This window comes from Eretmochelys imbricata, chromosome 6 (assembly GCF_965152235.1).
Source record: "Eretmochelys imbricata isolate rEreImb1 chromosome 6, rEreImb1.hap1, whole genome shotgun sequence".
Classification (NCBI taxonomy): Eukaryota; Metazoa; Chordata; order Testudines; family Cheloniidae; genus Eretmochelys; species Eretmochelys imbricata.
In genome coordinates this window covers 34,739,404-34,759,760 of record NC_135577.1, presented here as the reverse complement: position 1 = coordinate 34,759,760, position 20,357 = coordinate 34,739,404, and the positions used below count along the sequence as shown (strand labels likewise).

Sequence of the window (20,357 nt, the reverse complement as noted above, 5' to 3'; positions counted from 1 at the left end):
AATGTGTCTCATTCTCCAATGCATTTTCCAAGCAACTGCTGTAGTTAGCAATATTAAAGGGATGGGTTTTGCCCTGTGTGACAGACATACTGAGACATATATTCAGTCTGAAAAAGGAACATAATGAGGACTGGGGGGAAAGCCCTTGGCTACATTTCCTTACTGTCCTTGTAATAATGACTGCACACTTCTGGCAATTTTTATCTGCTGCTTCTTAAGAAAAAGTGAGGCCTAGAAAATGGAAAAAGTCCTGGATCAGGAATTGGCCAGTTAGTTTTGTATCCGCCTAGTCACTATTCTTTATTGCAGTGGAAGGTTATGCAGAATGATTTAGATCTCTAAGGCCATTTTTTAAAATATGGAAGAAGCTTTATGTCCACATTAATCCAGAATGAAAAATCAGTCTTGATCATTGTAGTAATTTCTGCCAGTTCCAGGAAATTCTGTGGGATCAGTCTCTTCACAAACCAGAATTGTGGACAATGAAAGTAAGAGAATTCCAAAGACACTGGTGAGCCTAAATTTCAAATGTGCTTCTGGATGCTGATACCAGTATGTTCCCATTTTACATGACTAAAGGCTGAATTGTATATTCACACGCAGGAGCAGGAACTATTGAAGCACCTTACTTTTGAAAAAAGGGCTCGGAGTTGTAAATCTTGCGTGTTGAGATAACTTAGTGATTGGAATAATACAATACAGTGAAAGTGGCTAATGTAATAGCATATGAAAACTAAGAGGGAGTGAGAGCTGTGTTATACCAATACTTTTAAAGTGTCCATTCTGAGTAAATAAAGAATAAAAATGTTCAGAAGTTGGTTGAAACACCATCAGAAATTTTCAAAAGGTGAAATACAAACAGGCGAAGGTCCCCAGCGACATTTAGCCTCTTGGATAGGTTGTCTAAACACACAATTCAAGTTATACAAGTGAAACATGGACTCATTGACCCATTAGGTGCTCAGAGGTCTACTGCTCATGTGGCTCAGGGCTAGTTCAGTTGATTTAAAACTGTGGAGCTTTATTTCCAGTGAAACATTTTTCTGTGTGACATGTATTATTGGTTTGGTGGTTATATAAATGAGGATGTTGTATATGTTAATTATTGATTTGTTTTGTAAATTTTTGGCCTGTGATCCACTTGACAGCTTTTCCTATGTACTCTCTGAGATTGATGCAGGTTGTCAGGAGGTCTGCCTAGAAGGAACAATCTGTCCATAATACACTTGGTTGCGATAGAAATTTTATACTGCTCTTACATCTTTTCTGTTTAAATATTCTTATGTCCTTAATAAGAATGGGTTGAGCTGGTTTGATTTGTCTTTGCATGCTCGTCTTTTGTGGATATTCATTAATGCTGATTTCTTTAGTTGTGATACTGCAGAAGAGAGAAGTTTTTTTGCTTAGTTGCTCTTCATTTCTGGATGTCTCTTGTAATTCTGTATTGTGTAGTCATCCATAAAAATAATATTGTAATCAATAAATAGAAAGTGAACACGTCTGTTCTGTGGCTTTTTGGCTGCAGCTGCATCAACCTAACAAAAATAATGATTACCGCTATGTACTAGTGAATAATATCAGGCCAGGGTTTGTTCCAACTCGGATTTTGATTTGTAAAGATAGAGATTGTAAGTTCTCCTTTTGGGTCCTGTACAGTGTCCAAGCACAAGGTGGTGTTTAGAAAATAAATAATGCTGATCACTATACACAATTGCTTCCCTTTGTCTACATTTGATTCCTCTGTAGAGGGAATGGCTTCTCTAAACTACCAATCCTGGGATGCTCCAGGGACTACTTAAACAGTCCTGGGGACCTGTGTAAGGGTATATCTAAACTGGAGCTGGAAGGTATAATTTTCAGCTTGCAGAGACATTCCTGCGCTTGCTCTGATTGAGCTAGCATGTTAAAAATAGAAGTGTAGCTGCAGTGGCATGAATGGTGGGAGGGGCTAGCTGCCCCAAAAACATACCTAGGGTCTTGAACAGGATTGTACTTGGGCAGCGAGCTCCTGGTGCCTCAGAAGCTATGCTTCTCTTTTTAGCATGTCTGCTCGATCAAACTTAGCGCACGCGTGTCTCCATGAGCTGGAAACTACACCTCCAGGTCACAGTACAGATGTAGCCTCAATTACAGCAGCCTCTCTGGGCCGCACCATAGCTGTCCAGAATCTCTGCAGTGCTGTGGCCCCATTGACAATGCTGCCTACTCAGGGAACAATCTTACAGCTGTTATCTACTGGGCTTGCCCCAGCAGGATCCTCACCTAGCTGGTTATGGGGCTTTTAAGGCTACTTTACCTCACTCCAGTATTTTTACACAGCATAAATGGGCCAGAGCAAGCGTGAGGATCTTACCCCAAAAGGTAAAATCCCCTTCTGCATATACACAGTGAGATCTTTTATTCTAATGAACTGTATCCTAAATTAAGTTCAGAGGGTGTGGTGCTCTCTGAACTTTCTGCAGCTCTCTAAGATGGCAAAAGGGGTTGAGAATAGCACAACAAACTGAATTGACACATTCCAGAACGAACAGACTTGCAGGATGCCTACGTGTCTTGGCTGATTTAAATGCTCTCAGCACCCATACTTCTTGTCATTTGTAATTGCTTGCATATTCTTCACAGTTCTACCTAATATAATAGAAAACATACGACTGAAAAGATCTTGTTACTGTCATAGCTTATTTTTGTTTTGTCAGAAAACTGTACAAGCGTTATGCCTTTCTCCGCTGTGATGATGAGAAAGAACAGTTCCTCTATCATCTCCTGTCATTTAATGCTGTCGATTACTTTTGCTTTACCAATGTTTTCACAACAATCTGTAAGTACCCGTTTTCCCTGCCATGCTGCTCTTCCCAGCTTTCAGTTGCTTCTCCTTATGCAAGTTTCTAAGCTGTTTTGATATGTTCTTTCACAGAGCTGCATTAATTTCCTGTTCACATTCAGATATGTACAACTATGTCACTGTCATTTTTAATATAATTCCTGAGAGGTGGTAATACCTATCCTTCTATTGCTAAGGGGTTTGTGTTACTCTCAGTGTGTGAGCACTATGATCAATAGGAGTTGCCTGTGTGAAACATGAAACTAATAAAGCTATCAATAATGTTGCTTAATTCCCACTTTATAGTGTGAACTGAATATCGCTACCCTATAAATGAAGAATTTCAGAGCAACCTCATTTAGCCAAATCATTGGCTGAGGGACATAATTTGTTTGGTTTTAAATGAAAAATGTGTCAGTACAACAGATCTTACTAAGGAGAAATACTGTCCAACACTAAGTTCTTGTTTTGGATACTGCTAAGCTATCACTAACGCTGCAATTAACAATACATCGCGGGGGTGGCGGGGGAATGAAAAGGAGAAGGGTTTTAACAGTTTTAAAGGTCATGGGCACCAAGCGTTTAAGAAAATCCAGTACCAAATGCTTTCTTGAGGCCACTGTCAGATGAGGTGATGTTGAGAGAGAAATATATTAATTGCTTCAGCTGAACAGCCTTCACAATAAGCCATTTATACATTACAAAACCACGTAAATTGCCAAAGAACACAGTGACCATTCACATAATTGAATTCTCTATAAAAGCAGTTTGGTAAATAGAGGCCATGCACTAGAGTTCTACACCATAATGTTAGGCAGTTGAGTAATACTTGTATTTTTTCAGTGTTCTCGAGTCAGAGGAGCCATAACCCAGCTTCTCTGCTCATACGTGAAATGCTAAGAAAATAAGTGCTTGATGCCCAAACTCAATTTTTTTAAAAAACACTTTTATTAATAGTTTATTACTTGGTCCTTGAATTTTTTTTTTTTTTTACTTTTTACATTCAGATTAATGCAATATGTGGTACAGCCAGGTGCACAGTGCTATAGTACGTACTATCTAGAATTGGACAGCTACAGCGTTTATCATCTTAAAATGTAATAGCTTTGTTGCAGTAAATATTGGCAACAAACAAGCCTAACAAGTTGAAGTTTCAGTGTGTGATTCAGTCCGAATTAAGGCACCTGGCAAAGCCTGCTCTGAGTGCATGTGTGTTTATATAACAAAAATATAGGCACAGAGCTAGATAAAATAACTGGCTTTTAATCCCAGTTCTCCTACAGACTCCCTGCATAACCATCAGCAAGCCATTTAACCTGGGTGCCTTCGTTTTCCTAAATGTAAAATGGGGATGGTAACCATCTTAATGATGTGATTTTTTTAAGATCTCCAGATGCAAAAGGACTAAATTAATGCAAACACATTATTTAAAGTACATTTTTATTCTTTTTTATGGTGTTTGCCATCAACTCTACTTTTAATATACTGCAGCATTTATTTTAGCATCAGTTGCATATTCCTGATCACTCACTATGTACAAATATTTTTGTGTGCTTCTAAATTTGCCATTCAATTCTTTGGCATTTGATAACAGATTAAATTATTATTAAACATAAAGAGGAAAAGATAGTGTAACAGAAAAGGCGTAACTTACTATTTTACATGATTATTCTTTTTGGAGGGTATTCTTTAAGTGAGTTACTTCTTGTATTTGCAGTGATCCCATACCATATATTGATTGTTCCTAGCAAGAAACTTGGTGGCTCAATGTTCACTGCCAACCCTTGGATCTGTATCTCAGGAGAGTTGGGTGAAACAGGAGTCCTACAGATTCCCAGGAATATATTGGAGATGACATTTGAGGTTCGTATTATTGACACAAGGAAATATTTTGTTGGTAAAACATTCTTTGTTCAATTTAAATTCATATTTTTTGTAATGTTTCATCAGTGTTGTAGTCACAAATGTTATCTATGCCTGTACCGATCAAACTACACCTGTATTTAAGCAGTATGCAGAGAAGAATGATTGGTAAAATAAGCTTAAGTGAGGAGGGTGAGACTTCTGGCTTAATATTAATTTTGTCTAAGACTTTTACATCATCACCTCACCCTACATTGTGGCTTCTTTTTCATCTGTAGGGTAAGTTTTTTGGTGACTTGTCAGTTCTTTTTTTAGATTAGTTCTCTTTGTGTTTAGTGAGCAAACCTTATTTCCTCTAAATATCAAGGTACCTAATATCCTGTCTAATTTTAATACCAAACATTTCTAAAATGTTGTGGAGGTTGCAGGTTCCCACGGTATTGTAAACGGGGGAGGAAAGCTTACCTTTTCCAGATCCTGCCACTAAGCAAAAGGAAAGAGCTTTAAGACAGACATATGAGTTTCTTGTTCTTTTTTTTCATGGTAGACTCCACAGTGTATAGGTGTTAATAGTGCATTATTCTTTGATATTGTTATTTTTAGTGCAGTAGTACCTAGGCATCCCAACAGAGATTGCTGTACACTTGTAGTAAATGCTATACAAACACATATTAATTGACAGTCCCTGCCCAAAGATCTTATGGTCCAAATAGACAAGACAGAGGAGAACCAGAGGCATGGAGAGTTAAAGGGATTTGCCCAGGGTCACATAGCAGGTCAGTGGCAGAGCAGGGATTAGAACTCAGGTTTCCCAACTCCTCTCCCAGCACCCTCTCCCCCTGGACTACACTGCTTCAGCCAATGTCAATTTCTCTTTGTTTCAACATAACAGATAACTTGTTTAATTTGCAGTGCCAGAACCTGGGAAAACTCACCACAGTACAAATAGGACATGATAATTCAGGGCTGTACGCCAAGTGGCTAGTGGAATATGTTATGGTCAGAAACGAAATAACAGGGCATACTTACAAGTAAGTATCATCCTGGCATTTTAAATTGGGTAAGTAGAATTTTTGCAGGGATTTAGCATAACAGACCTGTCTGTTCATCAGTGCTCCTCTTCTCAGACTACATCTTCAGATGTTGATGCCCAAGGGGTTGGAGGGTCACTGGATTTCTGGTATTGAGCAGGATTAAGATTTTTTGGAAAATAAACTGAGTTTCATTTACGGATGGTTCATATTTAGCCACCCAAACAAATAAACCAGGTGCAGACATAGAGGGAGGGGGGGTAAGCATCTCAAAAGGAAACTGCCTTGAGACCAAACAAATAGCCAGTTAGAACTTGCTACTTATCAAGTACAGATAATGTGCACCAATAAATGCACAGATCTGAAAAGCTCTATGAAATTATCAGAGGAACTCTGATTTTTGGGGACATGTCAGAATGAAAGTGGGTGAGGGCTGCGTGAGAAGGGTAAGAGGAGTTTGATAATTCTTACTGCAGATATGATGTATGTTGTTTGCAGTGTGATTTGGTGCCTATCTCTTGCTTATATAAGCTATGACAGCCTTCTGTCAGTGAGAAGACAGCTGTAAATCCTTTCAGTTCACAATATCAGCTTGTTTGGCATGAAGCAAAGGGATAGGATTCTGTTTTTGGATATTGGTTTGCTTTCCTAATTGAGCTTGTTCGATTTGAGCCAACTTGGCTTCCTGGTGTCTGGGCTACCAAATATCTATATTTCAGTGGATTGGTCAGTGATTTGGAAACTGTGGCATACAGAGTTGTTTGTAGGTAGCCCGCTGTGAAAGTATTCATAGATGCTTCAAAGAAGCCATGTGACCATATAAGAGCTTAAATGTTTAACATGTCAGGTTAAATAAGCAATTGAGCAGCGAACCAATGTGCTAACTTCTTTTTGACTATCGCATACAAATTTGACAGAGGTGCTTCCAATGTTGGAAGTTAAAGGTATCACCTGATTGCTACCATGCTGATATGGGGGGGAAGGGGAGAAGGGAGAAATCCTCCCAAACCAAATATCCTGTGTATGGAGCAGAAGACAGGAAGGCTGCTACTTGTTTTACTTTGTGTATCTGCATAATCTATTACCCTGTACAGCACAAATCTGGAATAAGACTATTTAACTTATGTTCCCTCTGCTGGCTAAAAGAGCCAAAAATAAATAGAATTGATTTGTTTGCCACTGTGTCAGTAAGAAAGTAAAATAATTTTTGAAGTCAGTCAGGATATCCAGAAGCCAGAATATTTGCAGTCCCCAATTCTAAGCCTTTATGTCTTTAGGTTTCCATGTGGGAGGTGGCTTGGAAAGGGGATGGATGACGGCAGTTTAGAGAGGATCCTGGTGGGAGAGTTACTAACTTCACATACCGAGGCAGATGAAAGGCAGTGCAGGACCCCACCACTGCAGCAGTCACCAAGTATGATCAGAAGATTTGTCACGATATCGCCAAATAACAAACCAAGTAAGTCATGAGGGACATGCTCCATTGTTTGAAATTATCTGTTGCCAGTAAAGGCCCCTCCCAAAAATATATCTCTTGCATTATTTTTGTGCCTTCCGTGTCCTCTTCTGTTTGACTGTGCAGTGGAGGCGATGAGTGAGACATAATGTCTACACTTTAATTAGACACCTGTGGCTGACCCGTGACAGCTGACTCAGGGCTCGGGCTAAGTGGCTGTGTCCGTGTGGTGTAGACGCTTGGCTCTGGGACCTTCCCACCTCGCAGAGCCCTAGAGCCTGGGCTGCAGCTTGAGCTGGAACATCTACACTGCAGTTAAAAAGCCCCTTAGCCAGAGTCAGCTGACACAGGCCAGCCATGGGTTTTTTATTGCAGTGTATACGTGCCCACAGAGATTTACCTTCAGCTCTCTCCTGGGTCTCCCATGGGTATAGACTGCAAATTATATCTGGTTACATGCAAAGGTTTTCTGTTAAAGGTGCTCTGGCTTGTCTTGTCATGTCATTCCTGGCAAACCTTTCTCTTCTCAAGCTCACCCCGATTTGTAGCAATACTACCCCTGTAATACAACTTCGACAACTCCTATATTTGGTGCACGCACCCACCCATACAGCCCAAAATACATTTTTTTCTTTTGTTTCAAACCCTAATCTGAAAATCTGCATAACTAAGTGTAAAACTGTGTCCATACTATTTTTGGATTGAAACATCACAGTCAGTTTAGGTCTACACCTTCAACTTTAAAAGAAAAAAAAATTTAAACTTTATATGAGTGTGAAAAAGTACTGGCAATCCAGCACCACCAATCCAAGATACACCACAGATAACGACTGTGCTGGTTTCTCTCACCCTGCCCTAGAAGCCCTGGTCTGCAGGTACCACCTCAAACCTTTATGAAGTAAATGAAAATGGTTTCTTATTTTTCACAGAGTTAAACACAGGTCAGATACAGGAAGCTATTGGTGAAGCAGTGAATGGCATTGTCAAACATTTCCACAAACCAGAAAAGGAGGTGAGAATTTCTTTTGCCAGCTACTCCTTTGTTATTTTTCTGATGCTTATGAGTCTACAACCTGGAATTGCACACCTCCAAGTACATCACTTTTGCTGCTAACTGTACTATTGTATGTTCTTGGTCCATGGCCATCATCCTGGTAGCTGAACCCACAGTAAGGGCCAGATTCTGCCTAGGATTCATCTGTTTGGCTCTCAAGTGTCTTATATGTTTTTTTTAATGTGGTTGCATAAATCTTCTCATGTTTTAGTTATTCACTGTGAGACAAAAGCCAAGCATTTGATGAAGAGCCCCTATAAATGAGCCGTCAGTTGATTTATATTTTCCAAAACTGGGGGTGGCTTAATAGTTCTCACTTATACAGTTTGGAGCATGCAGATAGGCATGGTCAGCAGCACAGAATACTACACTTGTCTGACTCGTGCTTTAGCTGTTATGTTTTCCCATCCTCTTCCGTCTCCTAGAGATAAGAAATGTATGAGTATGTTCCCCCTTTCTTTGCATCCCCACTTACTATGGGAATTATTAGAAGGTAGCTGAGTATCTTAACATCCCTTTTGACCTCACTCTTCTCATAGAAAGCTGCATGTTGGGATATACTCAAGTGTGTTTTTCAGCTGTCTCTTTCATTTATCCTGTGATGGCCTTACAAGAGCAGCATGTGCTTTTGTGTCCATGAGGCTTTTATTGTGATACTGAGAGCAGGGCATCTGCTTCCTATATAGCTTGCTCTGAAGGAAGCAGCATGTTTGCTTACTGGTTGCACTATCGGTTATTCTATTATGCCGACCCCGGCATTCCTTGCTTTGACTGCCTACAGCATGGGAAGTGTTGGGCAACTGAGCTGCTTTGTCATGATAAGACCCACAGCTCTGTTGCAGCGGTATCTCAGCCTGCCTGCAGCTTTGGGGCAGGACCACACCTGCCCATCACTGGCAGCAGGGGCATGCCCCAACCTGCTGAAGTTCCTCCATTTTTTTTCTCCACAAGGGCCAGTGACTCAGCCAGCCCGTCCTGCCTGCAGAGCTTTTCTGAGGGGAAATTCCAGTTTTTATTCCAAAACCTGTAGACTACATTTCAGCTTAATAATGTGTCAGCTTAATAATGTGTCTAACTCCCAGCTGTGCCCCAGGGCTGTGTTTGATTTTTAAGGAGATTGTCCCTTTAGCTCTGCTTTCCGTTCTGAGGCATTTGCAGTGACAGGTGCTGCCAGGGAGTGAGCAAAGCCAGAGACAAAAGGAAGGGTCTGTGTCTCCTGCTCCCGCCTTAGCAAGTGTCTCACTGGGGAGCTCAACCAGCTCCATCTCACTGCCCCATCTGGGTGGGGTCACCTCATAATTTCCCCTACCCTGCTGCTGCCCCTCCCTGTAGCAGGAGAGAAGACAAGAAGGATTGAAGAGGCTGGCTGTGCTGGACCAGATGCAGCCCAGGCCGGGCAGGGTTATCTCAGCACCCCCTTCCCCTGGCAGGAAAGGAGCCAAGCAGGACCAGAAAACAACTGGTTCTGAGGCAGGCACCCTTCCTCCCCCATCTCCACGAGGGAAGTGAAGTCAAGGACAGCGTGCCAGGTGGAAGATCACATCTAAATTCCTGTAGCCTGCAGAGCTAAGCAGCCGCTGCTTCCCCACGAGTCAGAGGTGCAAGGCACTGGATGCAGCTTGGATGCAGCCAGTGCCAAAGAGTGCTGTGAGAGACTTTTAGGCCCAGCCTTGCCCTGCTGCTGCCACCTCTATAACAGTCCTTCTTTCCACCCACCCAGGATCCCTACTCACAACCCAGGCCGAGACCTCCCGGGGAAGTACAGGCCAAAATGCCCCATGTGAATCCCATGCAGTAGAGAGAGGGGCTTCCTCACTATACAGGTCCTTCACAGGCAGTCAAGTCCAGGCCAGCTTGGTCACAGCCCCCTCCTTTGGGTATGAAAACTCCACTGGCATCAAACCAACAAAAAATAAACAAATCTGAACTGTCATCTGACACCCTAATAGCCTGTGCACACATTCACAAGCAATACTAACGTGGGTGGACAGTATTACAGGTATAATCCCTTTCAACTAGAAATCACATGGCCTAAGAGCTTTTTCCTGAAAAGCGTGGGATTCACACGTGTTTCATGCATAAATATATCGGGTTTTGATCTTTGGGATCATATACTCAGACAGTTCAGTCCCAAGCTAGTTTAGTGATATAATGGGAAACTTTATGGAAAACTGGAGCTATTCAGAGGCATTGGAGAAGTGAATCCTGATTCATTCCAGGCACTATAGAGAGGAATAGAAGTCCTATGGAAAGATGAACTTCTTCAAGAAATACAAAAGGAGAAAATACTTCTTTGCAAGTGGTAGCTAGAGCAAGTGCAAGATCATTGTCTGTCCTCTGTTGCCTCAGGGCTATCTGCATGTCTCCCAGACAGCTCTATTTGGAGTTGAACCCTTGGTTGGTGTCAAGATCTCAGTTTGGAAGCAAAAAGGCTTCTAACAGCTTTGAGCAAATAAGATCACTGAACATTGTCCAGAGAAGGTATCTTCTGGAGCTGTGCAAGAATTTCAAGAACAGCTTTGTCCCAATCCCAGTGTCGGCAACCCATGGAAAGGCCCCTATGTGAATGAAATCACCCAGGATCTACTTCAGCTCAGAGCATTGCAGTCTGCTCCCCATGCTATTTCTAGCCTGAGACAAGCAGAGCATGGCTTTAATCATTGCCGTTGGTCTTACATGTGCTCTCAGGGTTTCTGTCCAGGACCAAGGCAGTAATAATTTTGGCTTTAGATAAGAAAATTCACTTATTTTCCCAAACAATTTTTCTGACCAAGGTCCTGTACGGAGAGAAAGCTGAAGCAAAAAGACCGAGCGGTACAGGTACCAGAAAGAGCGAGCGCAGCATTCACCAACTGGAATACTGTGATTCAGTTGACATCTCAGAGCACTGCTCCTCCATGCTTAACAGACTTGTTTTGGTCATGACAGTCAATCTGTCTGATAAGGCTTTTATAACAACTGGGAAGAATGTGATCAGCCCCATCCCAGATTGAAATTCTCCTGTCCTGGATGAAACAAAGTTTCCAATCTCTATGTGCATTGCCCACCAACGGGGGAGGTGAATATCTAAAGTTATGTGGCAGAAGTTGGATTAGAAAAGTGTTTACTGCACCCAGAAATATGTCATCCTAAATCAGTTCGGTGGACTTGTGATTTACTTCTTTGTATCTTGAAACAGTAAATAAAGTGCCTCATGGCCTCCCTGGGTCAAGACCCAGGATACGAGGTGGTGAATGACATCTTGTAAAGCTGGGCAAGATCCCATCTGTGTCTTTGCTCCGTTTCCACTGCTTCCCAGGCCAGTACAAAAGATAGCAATGAAAGAGTGGCAGTGATACTGTATTTTCTTCCTGGCTGAAGAGACCATGACTCTTAGGCTTGATTTAATCTAGCATTGGATCTTCAGGTGTCTCTGTCTCACTGAAGAATTCTGCTATTGCAAAGCCAATCCTACATCTGGGTCTAGACCAATTTAAAGTCAATACTTGGATGAAATGATTATTGCTCTCATAGACCCCAAAAGTGAAATCAACAAATAGAATTTATTTTTCTGCCTGGTTTAAAGTCTGTAGTTCAACTACAAAGTTAAACCAGTAAAGCATAGCCTTGAATTCCCCCAGGGAGGCTTTTATTAGGTGTGGTAATGTCCAAGCAAAAGGTCAAATGTCTGTAGTACAACATTTTCGGCAGGTTCAAGAAAAAGAAAGTTTTGTACAAATCCCTACATTAAATGCTTTCTTAGTGCATCAATCTTACTTCAACCCTGCAGGGTCAGAGAGAGTGACCTCAGAACCTCATTCTGCTCCTTGCAGCACTATCTAGATTGAATCCCTGCTGGAGGTGGTGTACTTCCTGGTCATTAGAATAGTCTATTGATGGCTGCTGTCCCCAATCAGATTAGATTTTTTTTTTTTAATTTGAAATAGTGAGCTTTTCTGAGACCAGTATTGCACTTACAATTCAGACAGTCCTCACCACTGTGATAGCATTAATTCCCTAAGTAAATTCAAGAAATATTCTGCCTTTGGTTAAGCATCTAAGTCTATTTCTTAGGAGCACTGACAATCTAAGAGCAGTAGCTATGTCTCCTGTATTAAGATTTGCTAGCTGGCCATTTGTCCACCAAATTCTTCATATTGGTCATCCAATCTTGGCCAATTTAATTTCCTTTCTTTTTGCAGAAGTTGTCTCAACACCTTAGTGCCCAAGGGCAGATGCAGGAGATAATTTATGTATAACCTACCTTGTTTTGGGTGTCCATATTTAAACGGTATCCTGCTTCCCACACTGCAAGCATGCTGCTATGCAAATCCCATTGTAATGGGTCTGTGGACCATTTCACACAGAAGAATAGGAAAATTTATTTGTGCTTGCCTGGAAATTTCCTTTCTTTGAAAAGTAAGATCCACAGATCCACCCACCCTGGAGACAAATTGTTCATCCAGAATAGAGATGGAAAATTGGTATCCAAAGATTTGAGTTTGTTGTCATTAGATAGACCTTGATCTGCAGTTGGAGGAGAAATTGTGCTTTTTACTCAAACTATATTTAACACAATTTGTAATGTAGGAAAGTAGATTTGAATTATCCTGGCTGTGGAAGTTATCTCAACTAGTGAGCTTCAGGAGACAAGGCATACCACTGCTGCCAGTGACTGACCACTCTGGTTTGGCTTCCAGTGTGCAAGCAAGATGGGCTACTCATTGAAATGAAGAAAGAAAATTCTCAGATTAGCACAGATAGCTTTTGCTATATAGGGGTCACTAACAGCTCCCACTATAATAAAGAATTGGATTTTCACAGCCTAAACGTTATAGGCCCTGGCCACCCTGAAGACTTCCTTCTTGAGCCTCATTTTGATGGGTGTCAATGTGACGGTGTTAGAAGTCAGCAGGAGCTACTGGATTCTCGTGACGTTTGGAAATCAAACTACATTTTTTGGTGCCTATGTATGGGTTTAGGAGCCTAACTTTAGGCACCCATTTTCAAAAATGTTGGCCATAATAACACACATCATTTACTTTTCTATATAGAAACTGGAAAACTAAAAAGAGAATGTTTTTGTTTGTTTCCATATGTCCTTGGCAGAGAGGTAGTCTCACTCTGTTGCTGTGTGGAGAAAGTGGACTCGTTTCAGCTCTTGAGCAGGTGTTTCAGCATGGATTTAAATCACCCAGGCTCTTCAAAAATGTCTTTATTTGGGACTTTCTAGGTAAGTGTGAGGAAACCATACAGCCAGTGTGTTGCTGTAAAGTACATATATCTGCCTTCTGTAGTGTCATCACCACTTTTGTATGCCAGATTCTCAGCTGGTGTGAATCGCGTACTTCCATTAAATTCACTGAAGCTCTGCCGATTTATACCAGCTAAGGAGCTGATGCAATGCAGTAAGTGTTACATTCTCTTTTCACTTTCAGGGAAGAAGAATCTGTGTTCTATGGATATTAACAGTGGCATTCTCATATATCAAATGTATTGCACTTCAATATTCTGGGGGGTAGGGTGGAGGTGTCAGAATTAAGCATTTTGAATATTTCTTAACGAAATGGTGTTAGAATGAGTTGGTAATGAGGAGGAGGAATTTAATGTAGTTGGAAGCTTGGGTCTGGTAGCCGTATGTTATTTTTAATAGAGCAGTGTGAAAGATATAATGCAAAGCAAAGTTCTGCTGAGCCTTCTTAATACAAACACTAGAAACTACACACGATATCTGTACTCTCAAATTCATAGTCTTTTAAAAAGTGAGTCACTTAAATAGCACTTCATAGTTCTGTTGAGGTATTTACATAGCCCTCATCACCAAACTATCTGATTGCCTCACAGTCTTTAATAGATGTTAATCTTCTCTCCACTCCTATGAGGTAGGAAAGTATATCCCCATTTTACAGATGGGGAACTGAGGTCTAGGGTAGAATAAATAATTTATCCAAAATCACACAGGAGGCCTATGGCTGAAATGGAAATTGAACCCAGGTATCTTGAGTCCTAATCCAGTGCCCCATCTACGAGACCATTCTTATACCTACATAGAGGCTGTCAGCTGAGGGTCTTAAATTGCTTTACAAATGTTCATGTAATTTCAGCACACACATTTGTTGTAGCTGTTATACTGAAGTATATTGAAGTTAACTTTACTGTCTCTCAGCAATAGAACCCAGTAGGGCTGCCTCCCTGATCTCCATTCTCACCACTATTGCATAGCATATTTATGGCTATTGGCATTTTCATTGATCAAACTCCACCATCACCTATCTTTCCCTTTCTTTCAAGAAAAAGCACAAACCTATTATGAGACCCTTGATCAGAACGAGATAGTCCCAGAGGAGAACTGGCAGACTAGAGCCAGGAGTTTTTGTCGCTTTGTCACTGCTATCAACAACACTCCTAGAAACATTGGGAAGGATGGCAAGTTTCAGATGCTGGTGTGCCTTGGAGCCAGGTATAGGGGAACATTTTGAATCATATACATAAGGTTTGAAGGGGATGAGATGAGGTCACAAGGCTGCTTGTGCTGTGAAGATGGACGAATGTTTTGCAAAGTTCTTTGAGATTTTCAGATAGAAGGTGGTGTTTAATAAAACTGGACACTCACATACAACAGAATCTCAATTAGCCTCAAGTCTCAGGAGCACCCAAAATTGGAAAGATCTGAGATTTTGGAGAATGGGTACAATGTGAAAAACCAAAACAATGAGCAGCAAGCCAGGAGAACAGGGTGGGAGCTCGGTTGGCTCTGCCTAAGCGTAGTGGACTGCCTAGCAGAAGACTGCTCCCCTTTCCTACACAGCCAACCAGGAGAGTGGGCATGCGGGGGGTGTGTTGGGGGGAAGCTGAGATTGAACAGCCAGTTAGGGCTCCTTGATCATCTGCCTCAGCTCAGGTGAGAACAGCAACTCCCTCTCCTCTTCCCACTGGAACCATTGTGGGGAGGGAGGTGTAGGATCCAGCCCTATGCCAACTTGGGAATCCCCAGCAGCTGACTTGTGAGTGGGTTCTGCTTCCTTGCACTGTCTGTGTGGTGCAAAGGAGGAGCTGCTGAGAGAATCTGTCCATAAGTATTGTGGCTTCTTACCCTTGAAATAATGTGCTTGACCTTCGGGCTGAGAAGGTTGGACACTTCTGCCCTAGATTATAGTTCTCTCTACTTATAAAGTTGTCATGTATCACTACAGTATTATTCCTCCTTCCCCAGTTTATCTGGAGAAAGTGGTACATTTCTTTAAAAGATTGAAAATATAATTTCATTAAAAGTGAGTTGTTAACTTGGTTTTTGTTTTTGTTTTCAAATTCTGAAATGTGACTTTCTCAGAGACCACCTCTTACACCATTGGATCGCCTTGCTTGCAGACTGTCCAATCACAGCACAGATGTATGAGGATATAGCATTGATTAAGGATCATACCCTTGTTAATTCCTTGATTCGAGTGTTGCAGACCTTGCAGGAGTTCAACATTACACTGGAGGCTTCCCTCGTCAAAGGAATAGACATCTGATGTGTCTCACCGCAGACACTAAAAAAAAGCAACAAGGAACAAATCTTAGTATGCAAAGGTTCTTTCTGCTAATACGTTGTATTGTGAACTTGTTCATGGCCACAAAACACAACTTTGACTTTTCTTGAAGGAATCTCAAAAAATAGTGCAGAAAAATGGACAGAAGCTGTAAACTCAATGTTAAAAGGGAAAAAAAAGGAGGATTTTTGGTATAAATCTATTTTAGAGTTTATTTGCTGATTTGCTTTTTACACACTTTCATGTGAAAGAGAGAGAGATGACTATTTGTGCAGCTTATTTTAAAGCTGCAGTATTTCCTTGCCATAGATAACGTGCAGTGAGCCTTTCAGCATTCTCTGAATTTGTCTTCAGATTTGCTGTATGTTGTAAGCCCTAATGTACACCCTCCATTTCTGCTAAGAAGGTCATTCTAGAGTTTTTAAACTAATATTTTGTATATTAACATTATTACCAATGTTTGATTTTTCTTTAAACTAAATTGGGTCACTGCTGTGCTGCAAGGGAAACGACAAATTCTGGTGTGAGCTTTTTTTAATAGCCTCAGAGCACTGATTTGTCAGCAAATCACTTTTCTTTATTTTTGTTGTCAGTATTACTTTTAGTGGGTTCCAGGAGACAGAACCATGCAAATGGACAGAGATGAAAGTAATATTTTTCATATTGGTACATAATTGCACAGAAGAAATTGTAAGTGTGTTGTATTTTTAACTGATATTTTTATTTATTTAACCTATCGTGTTTTTGTAAGATTTTGTTTTTTAAAAAACCTTATACAGTATAACTGGCTATATTATGTTTGCAATTCAAAATTCACAGTTCAGTCCACTTAAATAAAAAGCCTGGATAAGAGTGTATCTGCTAGCAAAAATGGTTGTGTGCACCAGCCTTTCAAATTAGAATTTATCTTGGTGTGGAACACCCTTAAATTGTTAACAGCTAAAGAAATAGTTCCTAACCCCATGTGCTTTGATTTATATTCTAATGCAAAGGGGACAGTAGCTAAGCAGAGGTCAGTGCCACGGTGAAGTAATGATGCCACTCATAAACCTAATTCCATGTTTCTATTTCAAATAACTTTCTGTGGTGATCTCACCTGACAAGCATAGACTGCACATAGGATTTACCGTTGCAATACCAAGCTCTCTTATGTGCTAACTTTGCAAGCTGCTGGATTCTGGGATGCTTGTGTATTTTAAGTAAAAAGGCTTTAGCCCACATTCATAAATTATAACTTTCAGACTGCTCGGATTTTGTTGAAATACAGATCTTGGGATTTGGTGAGTGCATAGAGGCAGCTCTGTTCCTTTTAATTCTCTGATAAAATCCCTTTGAAATGCAGACCTGATTTGAGAGAGAAACCTGGTCAGCATAATGAATTTCTGTTCAGTACTTCTGGGCTCTGTAATTAAGTGGTCTCCACTGTATAAACTTCCCGGCAATATCTCCCTTACTATAAAGAACAGAAGGTTGTTCTTGGTTGTCAGTCCGTTGAATATTGTGGCACCTTTTCTTTATTCTCTTCGTTTTAGTGACATCTTGTGATAGCTTTATTTCCGTAATTTAAAGGTATAGCACATGTATTAAATTTTTGACTATTTTTACTTTTGTCCTATTTATTTCATTATTAAATGGAGAAGTTTCTTTGTCACTCTTATATTTTCTTTTATCCGCACGAGGTCCTGCCTTCAATGCCTATTAGCGTTGGAAAAATGAGTGGGCAGTGTCCAGACCACACGCACATTCTCTTCACACTGGATCGATGAATGTACTTTCACAGTTTGGAGTTCACATCATTGTTCATGGAACGATTTTTCCCTGTTAATTTTGGAAGGTAAAGGATTAGAATGCAGTGTATATGTGCTTAAAGAATAACTTATTCAACCTGAACGATGTAACAGAGAGAAGCCTTCTAGACTCACCACTAAACCCCAGATTTAATCAGACATCTTACTATTTTTCATTCAACACTCCAGACTGCAGTAGGCTTGTATATTTTACAATACAGTGGGTACATGTATATTAGGAAAAGAGATTGGGGTTAATTAACGTGTTTTCGCTGACCCTGACCTAACTTCAAACTCTTCTCTCATATAGATGAAGGGTAATGCTGTTTACCTTGATTTAGTTGGCCAAAGTAGACCCCAGGCAGAAAAGTATTAGGTCAGAGTTAGCCAAAATGTGTTAGCTAACCTCAACTTCTTTTCCTGACATAGAGTTAGACATTATGGCAAATGAGTGTGGTTTGGTGGCTTGTTTGTTTTTTACTTCATTGTTCATGGTAAATGGTTTGAGATGCTCACTTGCAGGATGCAAGGACACAAGTGAAGTATCTCTGACCTCTGAGTGGCGGTTGCTTTGGATAACACATCAGGCAGATAAAATTGTTTTTCTTTAGATCATGTTACTTCCTAGTGAGCTAGTCATTGTTCAAACATGGAGGGAAATGGCAGAGCATAATCTAAATCATGTTTTTTCACCTACAGTACTATGTCATGATGGGCCATTCCTGTCCCCTTTCACAGTCAATGAGCTCCATCTGGGTCCTATTGAAATCCAAGGCAGTTTTTCCGTGGACTTCAGTGGAATAAATCCTTACAGGCCTGAAGGGCTGTAAGAGGTTTCAAGTGCAGCTGAACCAGTGTGGGCACAGAGGGAATGGTGGAGGACTGTGTTATGCATCTTAGCTCTGTGGCAGTCTTTGTAAGCAAGCCAACACACGAGGGATTAAGGAGTAGAGTTTGGCTACGAGGCTACAACGGCAGTTCCCTTGGTCAAAGGCTACTGGTAAGGGCCACAATACTGAACCCTAAGGCTGCAGTAGCAATCATGCTCATTTCAACTCTTCTTGTAGTTTGTCTTGTAGTTCCTGTTTCACACAATCTGCTTGCTTGAACTATATAGATCAGGAGTCAGCACAAAGGAAGCAGGTTTGGGCCCAAAGTTAGCCGCTTCCATAGCAGTCACTTCTGATTGGCAGAATCAAATGAAACAGTTCCATGCAACTTCCTTCCATGAGTCACCTCTGCTAACGTTGTAGGGAAAGAATCATGGTCACTGAATCAGAGTATTCCATATGACAATAGCAGGTGTGACCTGTTATGCCACTAGATAGAATTTGGTAAAATAATTCTGCCTTTTCAAAGATGCTGTTCCAGAATGAGAGATGTACGGATTTACTACAGCTACTGGGACGAATGCTGGTTGCCAATCTGAGCACTGATTGGGTAATGCTGTTACTATACACATTTACTGTAGGCTTTGAAAAATTTATGACCAAAAATGTGCCAGTTATATTAAACTGAAGTTAAAAATGCTGTTTTCATGTTAGCACCTTCTTTGAGATGTGAGAGAAAACAATGGACAAAAATATCACCTCTTAAATTTCCTTTATGTATTAATCCTAGCATATTCAATACTATGAGACTGGTACACACTCACAGCAAATAGCCACGGCTGTTTTTGTTGTTTCACATTTAATGTAAAAAGGTAATGGTTTGTTTTAAATTGTTGGATTTAAAATTAATATATACAGGGAAATTAATCTTTCTATTATGTTCTGTAGCTGAAAGCATATTGTTCATGAACTGAAAACCATTCTTCTACCATTTCCATTGTGAAGAGTATTTTTAAATTTTAAGAATTGTATATCTGGGACCTAATAATTAAAAGCTCCATATATTTTGGTGTGGTATTTGAATTTATGCCTATATAAAGGCTTTGCTTCTGCAGTGAAGCTTTCAGCAAGAGTTAACTGTCATTCTGTATAGTGACAAAAGATTTTTGTCACAATAGTGCAAGATACTGTAGGAGACTTGAAAATACTTGAAGTTATTGTACATGTACTTCTCATCTTTGTAGATCTTTTCCTTTTATATCTAGAGACTGGCTGTCACTCCAATTAAGATGCAGCATCAATTACAGTAAATTATATATTTTAATATGCGGAGAATTTACTGGCATTTTTTTAAGAGTGTGCATTGAAGTTTACATTATGATGTCTGAGAGCAGGTAACCCAGGTACTGTACTCCTTTTTTGTAACCCTTAGGTCAGTCAAGCATTACTGTAACTTGGAAATATGAAATAGTTTTGCAGATGTAGCTTATTTGCTGAATTGCAATAAAACTACCTTCTAACATGAGGAACAGCATTAATTTAGTGTGCCATTTTTGGCAGCTTCTTTATTCCAATCAGGCTAGTTATCGTCCCCTTTGTGTCCCAAAAACAGGTACGTATCGCTCCATTTTTCATGTCTCAAAGATAGAAGGCCACTGTTTCAACTTCGGATGGAATTGGTTAGAAGCATTAATTTCATTATGTTACGTGTACACTGTAAGGACTTAAACTATTGAAAATACCAAAATTAACGTGTGTAAATGATGACATGTTTCCACACCTGCTTTCTTAGTGTTTTGAAAAAAAGTTGTTTCCCTTTTAAGCTTTTCGCTGTAGCAATCAAGCCTGAAAAGTATGTTGTAATGTGCTATCATGTTTGTCACTCACTAGCAAAATATTTACTAGAGATGGGCCTGAAGTTCAGAGTTCTGATCCAGTTCTGATCTTCCTCTGTGTTTGAGGATATTTTGAATCTGGAGGTTTGATTTGGCCCTGTCTCTAATA

The 20,357-nt window shown here is 40.4% G+C and overlaps 1 protein-coding gene across 4 annotated transcripts in view; it reads left to right on the top strand.

Annotated features, from left to right (window-relative positions):
* DENND5A (DENN domain containing 5A) overlaps positions 1-17,387 on the top strand; it is a 115,714-nt gene extending 98,327 nt beyond the window's left edge. For all 4 annotated transcript variants that reach the window (XM_077818394.1, XM_077818391.1, XM_077818390.1 and 1 more), the window contains 8 exons: positions 2,697-2,818; positions 4,539-4,684; positions 5,597-5,715; positions 6,993-7,174; positions 8,101-8,183; positions 13,314-13,437; positions 14,496-14,664; positions 15,535-17,387. In XM_077818394.1, the coding sequence (XP_077674520.1) occupies positions 2,697-2,818; positions 4,539-4,684; positions 5,597-5,715; positions 6,993-7,174; positions 8,101-8,183; positions 13,314-13,437; positions 14,496-14,664; positions 15,535-15,718 (1,129 nt within the window). In that variant the 3' untranslated portion in view covers positions 15,719-17,387. The remainder of the gene's footprint in view (positions 1-2,696; positions 2,819-4,538; positions 4,685-5,596; positions 5,716-6,992; positions 7,175-8,100; positions 8,184-13,313; positions 13,438-14,495; positions 14,665-15,534) is intronic.
* Positions 17,388-20,357: the final 2,970 nt, after the last annotated feature.